Genomic DNA, 21,001 nt, shown 5'->3' with positions numbered 1-21,001 from the left:
CCAGGAGAAGTCCCAATAAAAAGAAGAAACCCCGTGATTATTTGTTTCCCTGAAAACAGAAGCAGCAAAACCCTAGAAAATTAACAGCCTTTTCGAGCTCTTCTCATGGATCCTCCGCCACCAGAGGCCGTCTACTACATCTGTGGAGGTATTGATCTTCCCTTTCTTCTTCTTCTTCTTCTTCTTCTTCGAGATGAATTACATACAGAAGAATTTAAATTTGTGATATTAAATTAAGGATTTAATGTTGTTGTAATGTATTGTAGATTGTGGGATGGAGGTGCAGCTGAAATCCAACGACGTGATTCAGTGCCGCGAGTGCGGTTACCGTATCTTATACAAGAAGCGTACTCGCCGCAGTAAGTCTCGATATCCTTATATGCTCTTATTGTTGCAATATTGGTTGATTTCTCCAAAAGTTGATTATTTGAATATATTCGGGGATTGGGTAAATACCCAATTATCAGTAATCGATTTCGGATTGACAAATGTGGATTCTCTTGATTATTCGAACGGTAGAGGGAGGCGAATTTTTTAGCTTATTGTTTTATGTTTTTAGGGTTTATGTCACTTACCGAATTTCGTAGTATGACCTTAGTTTTAGTTTGTTGCAAAAGGAGGACATGGTTTTGGGTAAGGAATTCGTGTTTTTTCACTGTCAGCATTTAGTGTTTTGTAATCGAAATGTTTGGCAGCGAGCAAATCTACAAATTAAGATGGTTATGAATACCTTAAAACTTGAGTGGCCAATCCCTTTGGCGAGTTAATCATCTCATTTACACCCAATTATGCGCTTGAAAACTACTCCGGTTCCATAGGCCCAATTTAGGTTCAATTAGGCATCACTGTCTTTTTGTAATTTTCTCAGTTCATAGTATCTCACTAGGTTTTTATTAAAACTTAAAAAGCCTGGTCGAATTCATTCTTTGTTCGGCTGGTTGCCACCCTTGTTGTACAAGATGGTGAAATTCGTTATGTTTCATGTGTTCTTCATCTTTAGTAATTAGTAGCTGTTATCTTAGCAATACTAATCAAAAGACCTATTACACCTTAGCAACAGAAATTATTTGTAAAGTTATAGGCACTGTAGGAAATTGTTATATTGATGCCAAATAGCGATACTGACCAGAGTGATAAGTTTTCGGTCAGTTTTTAGGGCTCTGGCTTAGAGGATATGGTTTTACGTGCACTTAGCCTACACCAAGATGCACCAATACTAATATTTGATCACCGAATTTAATCGGCAAGATTCTGAATCAAAGTTAGGTAAAGCGTTGCACCCAATTATTTGAATTTTGTTGAATATCTGTCATTCCTGCTGATTTAAGGTCATTGATCGAGCTAGCAGTATTGGTGCCACAAAGTGTAAATCACAACGTGGTAACTGCACATGAAACAATAACGGCTGTTGTGTCACTTTGTTCATGTTAGGCATTAAGTTATGCTAGTCCTACAGTAATCTGCTGTATATACTCTCTCACAAAGAAGTTGTAACACTGGCGTGTCGTAGCGTCCCTTATGAAACACTGTTGAATGCGTTCTTGCTGGCCTTTTCATATATATATATATATATATATATATATATATATATATATATATATATATATATATCATTCATTTATCGGTCTCTCAGTGACAATTTTCAATGATTTATAATGACTCATGGTTGCTTTTGCAGTTGTTCAGTATGAGGCACGCTGAGAAACCCGTGCAGAGCTCCTCAGCATGGCAGCAGATGACATGAAAGGTGGAGTGTCGCTTGTTAAATACCTCCATGGTTGATACAGCTTGGGGGCCAACTCAAAATAGCCCAATCGGGCAAGGTAATTCAGTGTAACAAACGCAGCTGTAGTGACATTAAAATTGAACATATTGTTGTGAAATATTATGTTTGGCGATGAATGGAACATCAAGATGTCTGTTTGGACCTTATAATTGAGATAATGGTTGACAAATATTCAGTTTCTTTCACGGTTTCTCAATTTTCGTCTCTTATTATTCATCGTTCTCCTGGTATACTAGAACCCAAAACGATAGTATTATATTCATCGAGTATTATATCCATTTTCTCAACGTATATATCTCTTTCCAGTTTTGGCATTTGCATTGAATAAATCGAAGAGGAATCGAGAACAAAAATTAACGGATGTGGATAAGGGGAAAATGGGCTGTGGATTCCATTTCCCTATTTCAATTCTGTTGCCCCTCACCACCAAGCAATTGAATTCGTGGTTTCAACCGAAATCCGAGTTCCTTTGTTGTAGATGGTGAGCAAAAAACTTCCATATACTAGTAGTGTCGCACTAAACACCGGAGTTTTGTGTGTAACGTAAACTCTGATGTACTTTCCACCGTGCTGCGTCGCCGACAATTAGGGAGTTCGGAGGTGAGGAGTGAAAAGTTAGAGGTTTCCTCTCCCCGCCACCACAGATGGCCAGGGACATGTCCGTCGGAAAAAGCCAACATGCTTTGTTAAACCATCAAAACAACAAACTTAAAAACTACAAGCTCCAAATTTCTCTAACTTATTTTTGACGCTCAGCTGGTGAAAGCTTAAATAAAAAAAACTCTCACAAACCCCAACAAATACTACTCTCTCAGGCCTTATTTGGTATAGAAGATTGGATTGAAATTGGTGAACCACTGTTTTTAAGGTGTGTTGAAGAAAGAAATGAAAAAATTCGTGACCAACTTAAAGGTAAGAAAATGAAATGAAAATTAAAGATGAGTGGTATTTTTGTTATTTAGAAATGCTGTCCTGGACATCAGGTGGCCAAATAATGTGTGGCCACCCAATGCAGGTCTTGAACCACATTAGTTGGCATCATAATTTGGCCCCCATGTCAAACGGTACGTCAATTTAAAGTTGATGACTTCCAAAGAAGCCAACATGGGAGTTAGAACTTTCAAACCCATGCTCGTTTTCTATAAGACCAACCTTTTGAGATTACCATCGAGCCTAGATTTAAAAGTGAGTGACCAACAGAAGAGAACAGATTATTTAACTATTACTTTGAAGATGAATGCTAAGGAGACTCTTTCAAAAGTGAGCATCTTCATAAACTTTCTCACACCTCTTTCGACACTGTATTTTCTAATGTTAATACAAAAATTATCGTTAAATAATGAGGTAATAAAGAATTCATGAAGACTGAAGAGTCTAATTTGAGAGATTCTTTTATGCATTTCCCCACTTTGAAATAGAAAATTGATGATCCAACAATGAATACGACACCCATTGCATTGTCGTTGATCATCAAAAAGTGGAGAGACGAAGAAGGTTCAAGAATTCCTGTCGTGGGAAAGTTTCTCTCTCATTATCTCGTCAGAAGTGGAGACAAGTAGAAGGTTCAAGAATTCCTGTTGACAGACCCCATCGTGCGATCTCACCGACTCGGAACTCCTCCTGCTGTAAGTTTTCCGTTTCATCTACAGATATAGAAACAAAGAAAAACCTCCGAGGTTGTCGTTCGTTCTTTCAGAAAGATTTCTGTTTGTTTGTCCTCAGTTGCAGTTTTGTTCGATTGTTACTATGTTTTTGTGTGCTTATGTTTGAGTAAGATTCTTAGTAATTATTGAAGAAACAGAAACATGAAGTGGGTCGAATGAAAATGCAAGAAAAAATGAAGAAAATTGAGTGCTTATGTTTCAGTAAATAGGAAATTGTAATGGGGTTTTCACTTGTAGGTCCTTGATAAATTTATAATTTAGAGAAAAACCACTTCAAACCTAATACTTCACGAAAATACCCAATTGACTCACTTGGTAACGGGGGAAGTATTTCACAACTAAGAATAGTTAAGAGTATGTGTATAGATGAGGGGTTTTCTTTTCCTCCAATTGGGCTCTTGAGGTGTTTTTGTATGAAACTTATAGTTATCGGGGTGTTTTTTTTAATTTACTTAATGGACAGGGCGGTTTGTGCTATGAAGATTATGAGAGTTATAAGTAAATAAATTGACTTGGTTATTCTCCAATATTGTGAACTAACTCAGATCTCTTGAAGAGTCATTTATTTAGGTTCTCTGCCTTGCAATTGGTTTGGAGAATGCATTTTAGACATGCAACAGATTTGGACTTGAATTTCAGTCTCAAGTTGGGATACCCGTCTGGCGGCTGGGACTGGACTGGAATCCTGTCGCAGGATTAGGACTGAGTCCAGTACTGTACCGTAGAGTCCTGGCTTGGGAGGGGATTATTTGGTAAACGGGGGTGTGTACCCCCTCTTGTTTCACTCTTATTGTGTGAGCTATTAGTCTCTCTCATCACGTAAATCCACATGATGAGAAAGATATTAATAGCTCACACGATGATATGGATACTGTTAGTAGGGGGATATACCTCCGGTTGCATGTTAGATTCTCCCAACCCTTGGGGAAGAGACATGTTGTCTTTGATAAGTGGGAAAGTTATCTAATTTCACTGAGTCTTAGTCCCGCTATTGTTAAGCTCATCGAGCATAGGCCACGACAGTTATTCCATTTTAATTGGTCTAGCCATCTGTAGTCCCAGCCACCAAATAGGGAACTAGGCTAGTCGTTCTTAATTGGCAATTCAAACAGATAGGGAACTATCTAGTTCGTTTTAGGCCACTTTTGGTGCCCGGGTTTGGATTGGATTGGATATGACAACTCACTAGATTCAAAGTATCTTGAAGCAAGATACGAAGGCTGACTTTCAAATTCTGCCCAAGTTGAAGGAACGGTCTTCATCTCTTACTTCAACACAATGTATTAAAAGCGTGAGGCGTGGGTGAGGCGTCCGAGGGGTAGCCCAGCCTAGGCGTGAGGCGAAGCCTCACGGGACCTTATTTTTTTAATATATACACTGAGCGTACACATATATTATATTAAAAATAAAAAAAAAAAGATTATTAATCAATAATCATCCTGAGCACACACAAATATTATAAATACATATACATATATATATATATATATTATGGGAAGTGTTATTGGCACTCCAAAAATCTCATTCTATACTCCTCATAAGTGTATTTTTCTTTTCAAATATAGAAAGTTTGGAGTGTAGAATGAGATTTTTGGAGTGTCAATAACAATTCCATATATATATATATAATAGAGGATGAAAAGCACAATGAGCACACATATAACAATGCACGCACATAGCACACACATCCATTATATTAAAAAAAAAAAAAAAAAAAAGAAAAAAGAAAAAAGAGAGACGATACTGCAAGGCAGAGGTATGAGGCAGTTAAAATCCTACCCAAAATTTGGGTTTGGGAGTAAAAAATAAATAAAAAAATCCCCCTGAGGCACGCCTAGGTGGCTCTAGCAGCGCCTTCCGTCCACTCCCTCAAAATAGAGGCAGCAACCCTCAAGCCCAACCTCACAGGGCGCCTAGGCGCGCCCTGAGGCAAGCCTTTTAAAACATTTCAGCATACCTTGAATCTAGTAAGTTATCCCATCTACCAATCCTAAGGGACCAAACGTGACCTTAGGGGGTGTTTTGATTGCCTTCCCTTTTTGTTGTCATTGCATATTCTCTCACGAACCTGGGTTATGTTTCTAATTGGCAGTTTGAAATTTGAAGATGCCTGCAAAATACATCATTCCTGCTGTTTTGGGATCATTTGCAGTGGCATGGACAGCTGACCATTATTTCGCTGACAAGAAAATATTTGGAGGCAAGTTTGTTCTATTTGCATTTTTATGGGTTTTTTTTAGGAAATTTATTGCGTAATAGTTGTTGCAATAGCCTGATGGCATTATGTTTGTTGATAAACTCAGGAAGTACTCCGTCAACTGTTGCAAACAAAGAATGGTGGGAAGAAACTGACAAGAAGTTTCAGGCATGGCCTCGGACTGCCGGTCCACCGGTGGTCATGAATCCCATTAGCCGTCAGAATTTCATTGTCAAGTCCCGCACCGACTCTTGAAGATTTTCCGGATCTTCACTCCGTTTATGTGTGTTGTGAGCTGAAAGAAGGATTGAAGGATTAGCAAAATAAATGTTAGGCTGGTTTGATAATGTTGTGATGTGAACTTTTTTGTACCAAAATAAAAATGTCAGGGAATCCTAAATCTGAGGTACAATAACCCAACTATGAATCACCGTGTATTGATCACTCCGGATTTTATCGATGTCTGTATTTGAATGAAACAGTCAATATTTGGTCGGTATGTCGTCTCTTAATCATTTCAACAATTGGTTCAGTCAATTTCCGATTATTTAAGCTTTAACTAGAAACAGATGGCCTCAAGGCCCCCCAACAAGCTTAAGTGGATGGAGAATTCTCATACCAAAGCTTGGATCTGATGCATTCACAATTGAGAAATGATGGTTACACGAAGCAATCTCCAACCGAAAGGGTTAAACATAGCCCAATCAGAATTATAGCCCTACAAAAAATTATTCTTAAATGAATGGTATCATGTCATATTCATGCCATTTCCAACCGAATGGATTAAATATAGCTCTAATAATTTATTAGTTTTAAGTTTATAACATAAATTTATTAGTTGATATAATTAAACTACCTTTAGATGTTTTTAAATCTAACCATCGAATTTGAATCAATTATTGCAATTGAGGAGCTGAGCCCCAAAAAAGGGCTAAGAGGGAGATCACATTTGGCCTAGTCATTGGTTGAAGATGAGTTTTTGCGCAAATCAGGTCATTTCTTAGCTTTTGAACCTTTAGCCTTCTCCATTGGAAATGACCTAAAGTGATTTGAATCAGATGTGGACTAGTTTTTCAATGCAAAGATGTGTGAACTTGATTGAAAGCGAAGCCATAACATGCACCTTCACATATAAATCTCAAAAACCAGGAACAACAATATATGATATGGACCTAAATGTAAACAGAAACTTAGACTAATCCTTTCCAGTGGGAGGACTTTCCCTGGATTCATCCACCCCCTCTTCCTGCTTCAACTCGAACCGATTACAACCGCCTTTTCGCTTCATTTCTTGAACACCCCGAACAACCAGATGGATGATATGATTGATGCGTTCTGAACATACAAGACTCAAATGACTTACCATCCATCAGTTTTTCTTGATTTCTTGCAGCATTTCCACAACCTTCTTCATTTTCGGACGTTTGGCGGGTATGCTGTCAGTGCAGAGCAAAGCAATCTTCAGTGCTGCAAGCATTTCTTTCCTCCAACCGAAGGACACAGTGCTGAGCCTTGCATCGAGAATCTGCTCCGGGGTTTCGCCTCTTGCCGGAGCATTATGCACCCACGTCACCAAATCTACCCCCTCGTCAAAGGCTTCATCTACTGGTAATTTGGTTGTAAGGATCTCAAGCAAAACAACACCATAGCTATAGACATTTCCGGGCGCTGTAACTTGCATTGTATATGCATATTCTGATGACAGAAGAGAGGAAGAACACAAAACTAGATTAGCACACAAACAAAGCTACCAAGTGAAAGGAATGAAGAATAAACTGTATAAAAAAAAATATACCTGGAGGAATGTAGCCAAAGGAGCCTGCAACCGCGCTGATACTGGCTGTACCTCTGGATGGATCCAAGAGCTTCGATATCTCGATCTCTCCAACCAAAGGATTGGAGTTAGCATCCAGAAGAACATTACCAGAAGAAATATCGAGATGGATAATCGCTACATGGTGAAGGAAAGCCAACCCTTCTGCTACTCCTATGGCAATAGAGAGTCTTTTTGGCCAGTCAGGTTCATATTCGGGCAGCTTTGTGGATTCATGAAGAAGCTGACATAATGTCCCATAGGACAAGTAATGATGCAGCAAGAGAGCAACGTCCTCGTAAATAACAAATCCAATAGGACGCACTAGGTTATCATGACAGAGTTTGCTCAGCCTTTCGAGCTCTCGGATCATCTTGTTCTGGTGATGAATGATTGTCCTGTCCATAGATTTCAGTCTCTTCACAGATATGATTAGCCCAGACGGCATAACAGCCTTGTAAACCGTGCTAAAGGTCCCGGTGCTGATCTTGTTTGAAGCCTTCATGGTTGCTTTGACAGCACTATCAAGATCTATTGCTTGTTTGAGATTCTCAACAAAGACAGTGCCTGCTGCTATCACCGGTAGGTTGTTGGCTGCCTCGTCTTCGGTCCCTGTAGCATTTTCTGCCTTCTCCTGTCTCTCTCTTATCATAAACAGCAAAACAACAATGGTTACCGATATAAAAACTGCTAAACCAGAGCCGATAACTGCCAGTATGAACCTGTAAGAACCCCTATGATGATAATTTGCACGGTCACCACCGTTAGAATTTTCACATAAGGAGCTCAGTGGTTCTCCACAAAGCCCTTTATTCCCAAGAAAACTTGAATTCGAACTCTTCTGGAATGGCACGAATGTTGGTACTGGGCCAGTGAACAGATTGTTGGAGAAATTAACCTCTATCAAGCTTAACATGCCCTTAAGTGCAGTTGGAATAGCATCAGAGAGCTGATTGTTGGAGACATCAAGAGAAACCAGCTTGTCAAGTTTCCCTAAATCCGCGGGAATAGGTCCGCGGAGATGATTGAAGCTTAAGTTTAAGGCAATCTGCAAGTTTTTGATATGACCAATTTCAGGAGGGATACTGCCAGTCAAATAGTTTCTTCCCATCTGCAGCTCAAGCAGTTTAACACAGTTTCCAATCTCGTGAGGTATCTCCCCCCGAATCGAATTCTGACCCAATAGCAAGTATTGCAATCTCGACATGTTGCAGATATCACTTGGTATGGAACCATTGATTCTGTTGTTGCTCAGATCAAGCTTGTTAAGATTCTTGCAATCAAGAATTGATTTCGGAATATCTCCAAACAGACTGTTGCCGGCGAGAATCAATTCCTGCAGATTCATGAGCTGGCCAAGCTCCGGAGGAATTTTCCCGGTAAATCCATTTGAGGCTAAATTTAGGAGGGTGATATTGGAGCACTTGGAAAACTCGGGAGTAATCTCACCAGAAAGATTGTTATTGTCTGCCTCAAAGTATGTAAGGCCACTAACATTTCCAATTGCATGAGGAATGCTACCTATAAGATTATTGTTACCAATTCGAATACTCGAAAGGCTACTGCAGCTTCCAATTTCTTCAGGAATATCTCCACCTAGTCTGTTCTGGGTCAGAACCAAAAACTCCAGATTCCCTGAAGCAAAAATGCTTTTGGGAATTGGGCCTTCTAGCTGGTTAGAGTGCAGATTCAACAATTCGAGCTTAGAAACCGAGCCTAGAGTATCTGGAATTTTACCCTCAAATGCATTCTCATAGGCAGTAAAAACTCTCAGGTTGGTGAAATTACCCACCCAAAGTGGGATGACACCACTCAACTTATTACTAGAAATTTGAAAATCCTCTAACTTCTCTAGCCCCTGAATTTCATCAGGTATTTCTTCTACTAGGAAGTTATTGGAGAGGTTCAATGATCTAAGGTTTCTGAGATTACCGAGCTCAGGCGGAATTGAACCTCCAAACTTATTCAAAGCCAAATCAAGAAACTCAAGCTGTGACAAATTCCCAAAAGCTGAAGGAATTGGTCCATGGAAATCATTGTACGACAAGTCAAGCCTCTTCAAAGCCTTGAGCTCGGAAACAAGAGTCACATTACCTCGGAGGTTCTGGTGCGAAAGATCAAGCTTTTCCACCATGGAATGATTCAAACCGCAGCCAATGCCGGGCCAAGAGCAGTAATCTGAGCCGTTGCCACCCCATCCGAGTACTCCGAGCTCTTCGGTAATGGCGAACAATGTAGCTTGATCATGAAGCTGAGCAGCCACAAGATGAGACTTGGATAGAAACCCAACAAGAAGAACACAAAACAAATACAAAACCTCCATTTTTGGGTTGTCTGCAACACTTCCCCTGTGGAAAAGAACTCAACTTTCTTCTCTGAACTCCAAAACAGTGACAAGAGCATACATAAAACCCTTCAACCTCCACCCAATTCTTTTTTTTTCTTCAATGATTTAGTTTTCAGCTTCTGAATTGCAACCAAATGTCAGTCTTCCTTGTTCTTGTTCTTGTTCTTGTTCACCATGAAAAACCATGACCCCAAATCAGCTGTCAACTTTTTTGACAAAACGCATTTCAGCATTGCATCAGAGAGCAAACCCAATCCCTTAATTTATCGGGGTATTCCTTAATTCTAAGGGGAACAAGATAAAAAGGAAAGCACAACATCAAAGGGTTTTGATTTCAGGGATGGAACTGATTGAAGACTCAAATGAAAGGAAGAGCTACTGGTACAGTAGAGTGCAGAGAGAAAAACAAGAGGAAGCAAAAAAAAAAAAAAAGAGGTAAGAAGATGATTGAACTATGGAACAAGGGTTGTGATTTTGTACATGGAAAATGGCCATATCATATCATTTTACTTACAGAAAGAGAAGCCTTGGTTGCAGAACCAAACAAGAAAATGAGTCCATACTCCAGAGGCAAAGGCTTTTGTGAGAAATGGGAGAAAGAGTAAAGAGTACAATGTTTTTGGTACGAGAGAGAGAGAGAGAGAGAGAGAGAGAGAGAGAGAGAGATTTGTGGGTCTGAACTGAAAGGAGTACAGGAGTAGGGAGGGAAGGAAGGAAGGAAGGAAGGAAGGAAGGAAGGAAGGAAGGAAGGAAGAGAGATGAAATTCTTTGTCACGTAGGCCTTCACGAGAAATGGGCAGTGATGAGTGAATGAACTGCCTACATAAGGCCTACCTGGCCGTACTGCGCTTTTCATAGCATACCATACAAACTTATTGTACCAGATTATTTCGGATTGAATTAACTTCATAGACTAACTAGACTAGTTGTGGAGTTCATTTCACATTGAATTTCAATGATCCGAATCGTTTATTTTTCAAGTTGCACCTCATAGATCATCCTCACAAAATATTAGTCAAATAAAAAATATTTGAGAGTCTGAGATATCGAATTAGGTTCAAAGAAATTAACGAATACTTTGTTTGATAAAAAACAATCAAATTTCATTGTGATAATTAAGTAGGCAAATGGTTTCGGATTGAACTGGATTTTTGTAAGAATGATCTATGAATCAAGAGTTATAAAATAGACAGTTCAGATCGTTGAAATTAGACGTGGAGTGGGTCCCATAACTAATTCTCATTTTTTGAAAAAAAATGGGAATCTCTTTGCATAAAAGGCATGTAATGAAAAACTTATATACATACATAGAGTGCATTTATTGTATCAGACTATTTTGGACCGTTCTAACTTTATGGACTAACTGGACTAGCCATAGAGTTAGTCAGAGCGAGTCCTTTATAGTCTCATTAAACTCAGTCCTTGCACCCAACAAACACGAGACTACACTAATAGCTCATCCAATTCAATCAAGTGAAAATTTAGTGAAGCCAAAGGGATATACATGTATACACCTCATCCCATCTAGTCACACACACATATACATATACATGTATACACCTCATAGCATATACGATATTTATATCTTGCAGATTTTTTTGGTCCGAAGATAAAGCGAGGATTATATTTTCAGTTGAAAAAAAACTACGCACAAGCTAGAATTCTACTCTCGTTTTGTTCTTTATGTAAATAAGAAAGTTTGGCCCTTCATACTTCATAGTAGACTGATACTATGCTCACTTATGTGTTCTATTTTTCGACCCAACTTTATAGTAATTTGTTATTTATCTCTCGGTTATAAAAAAATGTAAAAATAAAAAAAATGAAAAAAAAAGAACAAGTGAACGGATATAGCAATAGTCTTGCAGAATCTCTGATACTATTTATCAATTTAAGGTGCATCAATTTGTGACTCTTTTTTGGGGTCCAAGCATCAATTTATAACTAAGCATAAGTCAAGTTGAGGTAATATGTGTGCTATATGATAGGAAAGGAGACTATATGTGTATTTAGAATGATTAATTAATTTAATATAGCAAATGGCCTTCTATCACAGTAGTGGAGAGAAGTGTTGTCCTTGTACCACAGCGTGGATTCGCAACCATCCGACTCCTTAATCTAACAAATCTATCGTTTGTCAAAAAAAAAAAAAACTTAACATAGTATTTATGACGTGTAGGAGCGACTGGCTGAGCATATTCTATGTTGCGAGAGGATCCTCGTCGGATCTTCTTTGTGAGGATTTCAGGGATTCTTCAATCATATCTGTTCATCGTACATCGTACAGTCAGAAATCATTATAATTTTTTTTTAATTTAAAATGAAATATAAACAATATATTTTTTTTATTTAAATTCAATATAAACAGTACTTGACGAAAATTGATCTTACAATGTACAATGAATAAATATTATTTAAAGATTTTCGAGATTCTCATAAAGAGGAGGATCCTTACTCTTCTAATGTTAGCCAAATACATAATTCAGATTGGTACCTGTGCTTTTAGAGCACACTAAACTTTAGACTACCTTTAGTTTGAGTAAACGTCCTACTGGCTCTATTACACTAGGCAGTGGCAGGCATCACTCATTGTCTTGACACTTTTGTACAGTTTCTTTCCGGATATTCATGTGATTGAATTCAAAACACTTTCCAATTGTTAAAAGAAAAAGGACACAGAAAATTGTGGTCAATTCAATTTGGTAAAAATAAATTGCAACTTAAACAGTTATGTTTAATCCTGCACTTCCATTTTCATCTCTGGCAATCGTTTTTATTTTTACTTTTTTTAAATAACGATATTGCCTTGCTTAAATAAATGGCAAATCGCATCATGGTCATTCAAATCTGCGGTAAAAATAAAGTTAGAGAAAATGGAAAAATTTAGAGAAGGCGTTTTTGGGAAAGGAATGAAACAAGAGATGAGTAAAACAAAGGTGATTTGGTGCTAAAAACTGAGCATTGCTTAGACTTCGTCGCCACAAGGGACTTGTTATTTGTTACTACTAAAACTAGAAACGATGAGACAGGAAAAGAGGAGTTTCGAGGCTTTGGTTTTTCGCTAAGGTTTTTCTTTGGAGGCTAGGTTTCGAAGGAACATGGGCCCAAAGGAAGGTCAAGGCCCATGAGCATGGAAAGATGAAACCGAACACTTTGAATAGTCCATGGCCCTCAAACATCTTGCCAGCAATCAAGCCGAACACTTTCCCACAAAGTGCTTTCCGAGCACCAAAGGGCAAGTTGGCCACTGACAACTTTAAGGCATAAGGTCCTAAGAGCAGAAAGGGCCTGCCTAGTCATACTTGAACTCCAAGCCATGTCGCAGCTAGACAAGGGGAATATAAGCCTACGAAGGGACATAAAGGCTAACAGGTAAGAAGCTCAAATGCGAGTTCCCACCAACCCGAGGACCGAGCAGGGCGCTCGGTCACGTCATCCCAAGAAAGGACACAAGTGAACCTGCTCAAATGTCATTTCATTGCCACATGTTAGGAAGTGATAGGATTTGAGCCTAGGGGCTGAAGAATCAATGAGGGCCTATGTAAGGAGGACAAGTACTACTTAGAGGGGTCGGACGAATTGAGAGAGAAATTGTATTGTACAGTCTATTGTCCATTTGTTATTCTTTGCAAAGCCTGAGCCCATCAAGGGCCAACGCTTAACCATTTCAATCTTTGTTGACCTTAACGGTTTTGAGCGTTAATAGCATCAAATCGATTGAACCGACCAAATCTATGGATCCGAACTATATTAGTTGGTTTGATTTGGTTTTGATTAAGAAAAAAGTCAAACAATTTAAAAATCAAATCGAAGACCGATTTACTTTTAGTTTGGCTAGGTTGTGATACTTTTGAAACCGACCAAAAACCATACTAAATCGACCATGTATCTTTAATTATTAATTAATGTATTTTGCAGATGTCAACTTATTATAGATTATTTAGAGGCCTTGCCATACACATATTATAATTGTTAATGACTATTAACAGTTATAATGTTTATAAGTATTTTATGCTTATGTGAGGTTGTAATTAATAAATCTTTTGCTAGCATGAGATTTTATTTAATTGGTTAGTTCAATTTGACTTGATGAACTTTTTATGTCTAGAAAACTTAATCTTTCATTTGAATTGGAATGCATGAGATGTGTGGGTGCTTAAAAGATTAAAACTTTTGAAATGTTGAATGTGTGGATGCAAATTTCCACTTTCTCCTTCTTGGACAAAATTGCACCTACAAAACAAATCACACATTTGGTCAAGGCCAAAAAACCTCACGCGCCCATGATGAATATTGTTGTTGGGGGGTGGGGCTTTGGCAGAAGAGCCTCCGATGTCAAAGTTAGAATAGGGACCGACCATTTATGGTATTTTTTTGGGTGTAATTTGTAGTTAATTAGCCATTAATAGATTAATTAGGTAATAAATCCATTAATTGACTAATTAACATAATTTAAAAGAAATGTTTTGGGGGTTATGGAATAATTACCTTGTGGAGAATATAGGATGAGGGTGGATGAAATAGTTTTGAATTTGTTACCTATTTTGGGCACTTTTGACTTGGTTGAGGGATGATTATCCGCTGCTCGCATGTAGGAATCTCGGTATGCCTTAAGGGTATTTTTGTCCTCTTCTATCCAAAAATCCACGTGTCGCCTTGTAATTATTTTTGGCTCCACAAATGTCCCCACACCTGTTAGGCTGCTCGCAGAAAAGGCAACAGCTGTAGAGATTTTCTTGCTTTAGGAAACTTTGGACTGCTTCTAGGAAAGGGAAATAAATTTCTCTCAAAGCCTATTTAAGTCCACCTTAAGTGGGTTATTAAATCAACTTTGGAGAGCGATTTATTCTACCCTACAAGAGAGAGAGAGCTTAGAGGATATTTGTTCCCCCTCCTTTAGCAATCTTCTACATCTTGCCCGTGCAAAGGATCGTTTTTCGTTGCTTTCTTCGTCTTCTTTGCGCCGCATTGAGGTAAGAAAAATTAATTTTCCTTGTCTTCTTCTTAGATAGTGCTGTCGTGGGGCAGCCGTCGGGGTGGTGTGGCACGTCGGCTGGCAGGGGCCACGAGTCAGCTCGGCATGGGGCGAGGAGGTGTTGTGGCAATGACCACTGCTGGGCTGCATGGCTTGGCTAAAGCCAAGGGCAACTTACGCGGTTGGGGCCGTGGATTGAAGAGCTGGGCGCAGTGCTAGGCGAGCTGCATGGTTTATGTCCTTTGGGCTCTTGGACCTGACGGGGGCTATGCCGGTGATTGAGAAAGATGAGGAGGTCAAGGGCCTCATGGGCTGCTGGAATGCTAGGTATGCAAGCCTCCTGCCTGTTGGTCTGGGAGAAAAAATGAGGAAAAAGCCAGTATGGGTTGAGTTCCCCTGCTGAGTACCGTGAATAATGTTGGCTGCTTAGTTCTTTTCGCTGGAAAAAATGTGGGTTACTCTCTCGAGAGAAGGTAAAGAGGATCAAGGCAGATACTTTGGCTCATCTGATCGTTGTTGTGCAGCCTACTGTGAATGAAAATGGAAAGAAGAGATCTTCCCCGTCTGCTCAAGAGATACTAGTCAAGAAAAAATTGAAGACTTTCTCCGCTGCTCGTGAGGGTCTACCTGCTGTCGAGAGGCCTGTGATTGACATGACTTCTTCCAATGGGAAGAAAAATGAGGCTGATAGATCGGAGCATGTGGCGCCTGCTATGTCGAGAATGGCTAATTCGATTGCTGATAGTATTGCTTAGTGTAGAGGTCTTCTCATGCCCCCAGTGTCGAAGTCTGTGCCAAGACATCCGTCGGGAGCTAAATCCGGTTCTTCTTCAGAAATGCTTGCTATTATGAAAAGCGATAAGGTGGAATTTGCTATTAAAGTGGCGCTAAGGCCTACTCCCTTTGCTTCTGAGGCTGATTTGCCTACTGGGAAGGAGGAGACTGCTCGCGTGGGCAGTTGTGAGAAATCCACTATGCGTGCTTCTGGGAAGGCTGTTGAGATCTGTGTGCTCTTGAAACCAATTCTGCTTAAAGACATGGACGCTTGTGCCAAACTTGTTGATGGCGTTAGAAAGGTTTGTTTGCCCAAGTTCTTTTGTGAAACATATGACCCAATATAGAAGGACTGCTTTGCTTGCTATGATGCATATTTAGTAAGGTTGCCAAGGAGGTGGTGAAGACTATGGCAGCTGAAGCTTATTCCTCGACCGATGAGATCAAGAGGTTAGTTTCTGAGCTTGTTGTTTTGAAGGGGTCTAATATTTCTGCCCCCACTTTTCTGCAGCTTGAGATGGCTCGCCAAGAGATCGTTAACTTGAAGACTAGGCTTGACGCGACCCAAGTTAAGTATGAAAGTGCAGAGAATGAGATTGGATGTTACATACCTTAGATTCAAGATCTTGAGTTTGCAGTTTCTGAGCTTCGTTGTGCTGCTTATACAAAGGATGAAGAGTTGATTGCTGCTTATAATCAAGTGATCCACTTCAAGAGAATCGTTGATAGGCTTGAACCCCAAGTGTTGGAACTTCAAGGTGTACTGAAGATCAACGAAAGTCTGAAAAATGAAGTGGATGAGCTGCAGTGCATTAGTGTTGGTCTGCTCTAGGAGAATGAGCAGTTGAAGGGTGAGAAGGATGGGCTCGAGGTTTCAAGACCTTCTCTATTTCTCCGGAAGACTTGCTTGCGTTTACTTTTGAGGCTTCCATTAATGAAGTAGTTGAAGAAGTTGGTGCCCAGGTTAGGCCAGCCGGGGGTGAAACACTGGATGATGTCGATGCTAAGAACGTCACGGCTGCTGAAGGTGTGGCGACCGAGTAGTCGTGGGATGTCCAAGCTTCTAAAGTGTAGTCTTCTAGGTAGCCTTTAGGATTTTCTTTGTTTTTCCTTGTAGCTCTTGTTTTTCTTGATTTACTAGTTTTTTTTATAAACATGCTTCCTTCGCTTTTCTTCATCTTCACTTCTTTTTTTTATGTCCTAACCTTTAGACTTTATGGACTAGTGGTAAGCGTGCTACTTTTCTATAAGCAGACAGGCCCGCATAGCCTATGCAGCAGTAGGTGTTGGTGTAGAACTTTGCAAAAGTTGTTAACCATAGGGTTGGCAACCAGATTCCTTACTTACAGAAGCAGACAAGTTCGTATAACCATGAGGCTGTTAACCTTGGCTTTCTCAAATTTTGTAGGTTGCGTAGCAAGTATCACAACACTTTAAGACTTGGTGTAAGTTGTTCCACGCTTGGCAGAGGTGAAGCTTATCGACTATGTAGCATGTCGGTAGTGGATAAAGCTTTGTATATGCACACTAGCTTGTTTAACCTTTCGCAAGAATGTGCGGTTGTATAAGTCTAGCGTGGCTTTATTGCTCGAAGGGCAAGCTGTAGGCAGTCTTCTGGAAACCGTAAACTACCTTAGTGCACTCGATAGTAGCTTTAAGGTTCCAGGGTAGCTGTCCATCGGATGTACTGCGTAATGTGCCCCCTCCGTCTTCAGGGCTCGATTCCCCGAGGATTAGGCCAAGAGACCCAAAATCCTTTAGTTAGCTAAGCCTTGAAAAAGATCATTGTGGCTACTTCTAGGAATCCCAGCACAAGCCATCGTGCATCTAGTTATACTAAGGCAGCCAAGCTCATCCACGTTTGGATATTCGGAGTGTAGAGTTTATCCTCCCGTCTTAGAGAGCTGACCAGTGTGGGTGTCGGGAAATTGGTTTACCCTCTCGTACTGGAGAGCATGGTTGGTCCCTCGAGGGGCGTAATTCATGCGATGAGTCTTTAAAAAGGGCACAATCTTCTTTTGAAGTGTATGATTGATCAATTGTTGTAAGCATGCAGCCGAATTGAGTTGTGATTACTTCTGAATTCCTTATTGAAAAACAAGTGAAACGACCGAGAACTTAGCTGTAAGATAGGAACTGCATAACAACTTGATAGTCCTCAGCTTGTAAGGTGGTGCCCGTCGAGTTGCTTGAGTATTCGAGCTTTGATGTAGTGAGAGGTCACACATGGTACTTCCTCAGATTGTATGCACTCCACCGCTTTTCGATCTTTTTGTTGTTTCATGATGGTGAGGGTGTAATTACTCTTGCTGCCTACCTTGCTGATCTTGTACGAACCTTCTTAGATGGGATCCATCTTTTTGGAGCCTTTTCTGTGGGTAGTGATGAAGGCTTTTCTTAGGACTAGATCTTTGGGCCGGACCTGTCGGATCTTGGCCCTTTTATTGTAGCTAAAGATGAGCTGCTGTTAGTAGGCTATGATGCAGATGATGGTTTGTTTGCGTTTCTCCTTTGCCAGATCTTAGCTTATGGCCATCTCCTTATTGTTCTGCTCAATGCTTAGTAATAAAGCGATGATACTTGGCTTGACTACATTGGGATAAATGATTGCTTCTGAGCCAAATGCCAAAGAGAAAACAGTCTCACTGGTTGCTCGTCTTTTGGTGGTGCGATATGCCCATAGACATCCGGGGAGTTTGAACTTTGTATGTCCATTTTCCCTTTTTGTTGGTGAGGGATTTCTTGAGACAGTTGAGGATCATCTTGTTAGATGCTTCAGCCCGCTTATTGCCTTGTGGATATCTTGGCGTGGACATGTATTGCTTGATGCCATACTTTTGGAAGAACTTCGCCACATCTTTACCCACAAATTACGGGTCGTTGTCGGTGACGATGGACTGAGGGATGCCAAATTAGCAAAAGATGTTCCTCCATATGAAGTGCTCTATGTTCGTCTGAGTCGTGGTCGTCTTGGGCTCTGCTTCTACTTATTTGGTGAAGTAATCGGTTGCCACTATCAATATGCCTCTGCGCCCAGTAACAAGCGAGATAAATTTTTTCAAGGTTGATTGCCCACTGTATGAACGACCAATGACTCGTATGCAGGTGTAGCTCGCTGACAGGCAATGCTGGTATCAGCTTGTAGCGCGGGCAGCGATTGCACTTTTGTACTAACTTCTTAGCATCTTGGTGCATGGTAAGCCAATAGTAGCCTGCATTAAAAGCCTTCTGTGCTAAGGATCGACCTTCAGAGTGATTTCCACAAATGCCTTCGTGGATTGAGCTTAGAACCTTCAAGTCATTAGTAGGCGTTAGTCAACAGACATGTGGTCCGGTGTAGGATCTTCAGATGAGAATGCCCTTCCATATGTAGTAGCGTGCTACCTCGATTTGGAGCTTCCTAGACTCCAATCTTTCCATGGGGAATGTGCCATTGACCAGGTAGTCTACAATAGAATCTTGCCAGTTTGGAGTTGTACTAACTTGTGACATCTGGGCTGCTGGCTTCGCCTCTATGCTTGGCTTGTCTAGATATTCCTCCGGGATAGAGCGCTTGAGTTGGTGGTCGAGGGCAGAGCCTAGGCCGGCTAGGGCGTCTACGTGAGCATTGTCTGCCATCAAGTCTTTTGCTATTTGGAGGCCTGCTAGTAGGGTATCGTACTCTGTTTCGTTGTTGGGTACTTTGAAGCCTAGAGTGATCGCCTGTTCGGGTATCGAATCGTCTGGGGTGACAAGGACTACGCCTGCTCTCGAACCTTTGTAGTTGGATGAGCCGTCGACATGCAAATGCCAAAAGTCTCCATCCGGTAGAGCAGGCGCGACGATGGCTTACTCGGCTACCTTTGGGGCATCGTTGGGCCACTCTGTTGCGTTGTGAATGCATGGTAGGGAGTCATGGAGTTGGGCCCATGTTACACGTAGCAGGAGATGCTCAATTACCGGTATTAGACCATTCTAGAGCTAAATTATAAAGCAAGGGTCGGCTAGGGTCGTGTGACGCATAGCAGAAGGTAGTGCTCAATTACCGGTACATGTTGCTCCTATGTAGAATCTTTTGAGGCAACAAAGACAAAACTTGCTTCCAAGTGTGTCATTCCAGTGTTCATCTGCCCTTGGCGTGTCTTTTGGGCTGAGTTGTTGCGTTCATCAAAAAACTTTGCATCCGCCAGGGTCTACGCTTTTATTGTCGCCCGTTTAAAGTTAGCTTTTGAATTTCTGATAGCATTGAGGAGAGCTTTTGAACTGTAGAATACAGGTAGCTGGGCCCCCAACTCTTTTCGTATGATGGTAGAGCTTATTGCTGCATCAAATACCGTTAAACATGTGAATAAGTCATCCTCTGCTTCCGGTTTGGATAGAAGGGAGGTGATGTCGAGTACTTCTTCAAGTTCTTGAATGTGCATTGGCGAGCCTCCTCCTAAAGTGCATGCTTCTCTGCCAGAGCAAAAGAGTCTGCTAGAGTTAAATCTTCTTTCATGATCAATTTTTCGAATAGCGGGTGGTCTGTTGTAAGTCTTTTTTGGAAGACTGCTCTAGCTATCGAGTCGTTGCATTCGAATATCATTGCCTTCTCTGCTTTGAACCTCTTCACATAGTCACGAAGCAATTTTTTTGGGTTTTTTTATGACGTTGAACAAATGGTCGGACTTCTTTTTGATCGAGTGATAGGATGAATATTCTTTGGTAAAAACCAAAGAAAGTTCGTCGAAACTCCGAATAGATTGTGGTGGCAGGGTGTGAAACCAATCTTGCGCCTTACCTTGTAGAGTGATGGCGAATATCTTGCACATGAGATCATCGTTGTTTCGATAGAGGATCATTGCGCTTCGGTAGTGCTTTAAGTGTCTCTCCGGGTCTTCATCCCCTTTGAAATATGTGAAATGTGGCATGTTAAACTCGTGTGGAGGCTCTGCCTGCTGTATCTCGTTCGTGAAGGGTGACCTGTATATGTTGGTCATGTTCTATCGTAGTGCCTCATCGGCAACCTCGTTGCGTTGTAAATTACGTAATCGCTTGGTCAAAAGTCTCTCTACTTCTTCTTGAATTTGCTTTTGTTGGAGGTAGCGGAGCTTTCGGCTGCCCCCAGTCGTGACTTGCTAGTTTAGGCTACTCTTCTATTTGTTTAGCTCATCTATGCCACAGATGCGGTGCGTGTGGTGCATTCCTAGCACGCAAGCGAGTTCTTCGTAGGCTGCCGATTGAGCTTGAAGCAGATTAAGTGACTACTTCTCTCCGTCCGTTGTGCTGCCTACTTCGATGTAAAGTGAAGCATGCTCCTTGCGGGCTTAGCCACGAATGAACACTTCGCTTGGAAGGTTGCTCATGTTGACTATCGGAGTTTGACCCCAACCGTGAATGTACGTTCGTCCATAGGCCTAGTTGAGAGTGCACACTCCTTCGCGCACTAAGACGAGAGTATACGCTATCTCGAGGGCCCAATCGGGA

At 40.8% G+C, this 21,001-nt stretch overlaps 3 protein-coding genes across 4 annotated transcripts; 2 read left to right on the top strand and 1 right to left on the bottom strand.

The window, feature by feature from the left end:
* The first annotated feature begins 9 nt into the window (after nt 1-9).
* Nucleotides 10-1,971, top strand: LOC137744920 (DNA-directed RNA polymerases II, IV and V subunit 12-like). Its single transcript, XM_068484737.1, has 3 exons — nt 10-148; nt 267-359; nt 1,679-1,971. The coding sequence occupies exons 1-3, from the start codon at nt 106-108 to the stop codon at nt 1,699-1,701; spliced, it is 159 nt and encodes a 52-aa protein (XP_068340838.1). The 5' UTR covers nt 10-105; the 3' UTR covers nt 1,702-1,971.
* A 1,299-nt stretch (nt 1,972-3,270) lies between these two features.
* Nucleotides 3,271-6,146, top strand: LOC137744996 (uncharacterized). Of its 2 annotated transcripts, none has more exons than XM_068484838.1 (3): nt 3,271-3,411; nt 5,543-5,650; nt 5,754-6,146. In XM_068484838.1, the coding sequence occupies exons 2-3, from the start codon at nt 5,557-5,559 to the stop codon at nt 5,900-5,902; spliced, it is 243 nt and encodes an 80-aa protein (XP_068340939.1). In that variant the 5' UTR covers nt 3,271-3,411; nt 5,543-5,556; the 3' UTR covers nt 5,903-6,146. The 2 variants fall into 2 exon arrangements, with proteins under 2 accessions (XP_068340939.1, XP_068340940.1); XM_068484839.1 differs by having other exon boundaries at nt 3,273-3,411; nt 5,557-5,650.
* Nucleotides 6,147-6,651: 505 nt separating this feature from the next.
* Nucleotides 6,652-10,453, bottom strand: LOC137745806 (leucine-rich repeat receptor-like tyrosine-protein kinase PXC3). Its single transcript, XM_068485817.1, has 2 exons — nt 7,443-10,453; nt 6,652-7,342 (listed from the first exon to the last, which is right to left on the bottom strand). The coding sequence occupies exons 1-2, from the start codon at nt 9,781-9,783 to the stop codon at nt 7,017-7,019; spliced, it is 2,667 nt and encodes an 888-aa protein (XP_068341918.1). The 5' UTR covers nt 9,784-10,453; the 3' UTR covers nt 6,652-7,016.
* Nucleotides 10,454-21,001: the final 10,548 nt, after the last annotated feature.

Source organism: Pyrus communis, chromosome 9 (genome assembly GCF_963583255.1).
Source record: "Pyrus communis chromosome 9, drPyrComm1.1, whole genome shotgun sequence".
Classification (NCBI taxonomy): domain Eukaryota; kingdom Viridiplantae; phylum Streptophyta; class Magnoliopsida; order Rosales; family Rosaceae; genus Pyrus; species Pyrus communis.
This window is presented reverse-complemented; position numbering and strand designations above follow the sequence as displayed.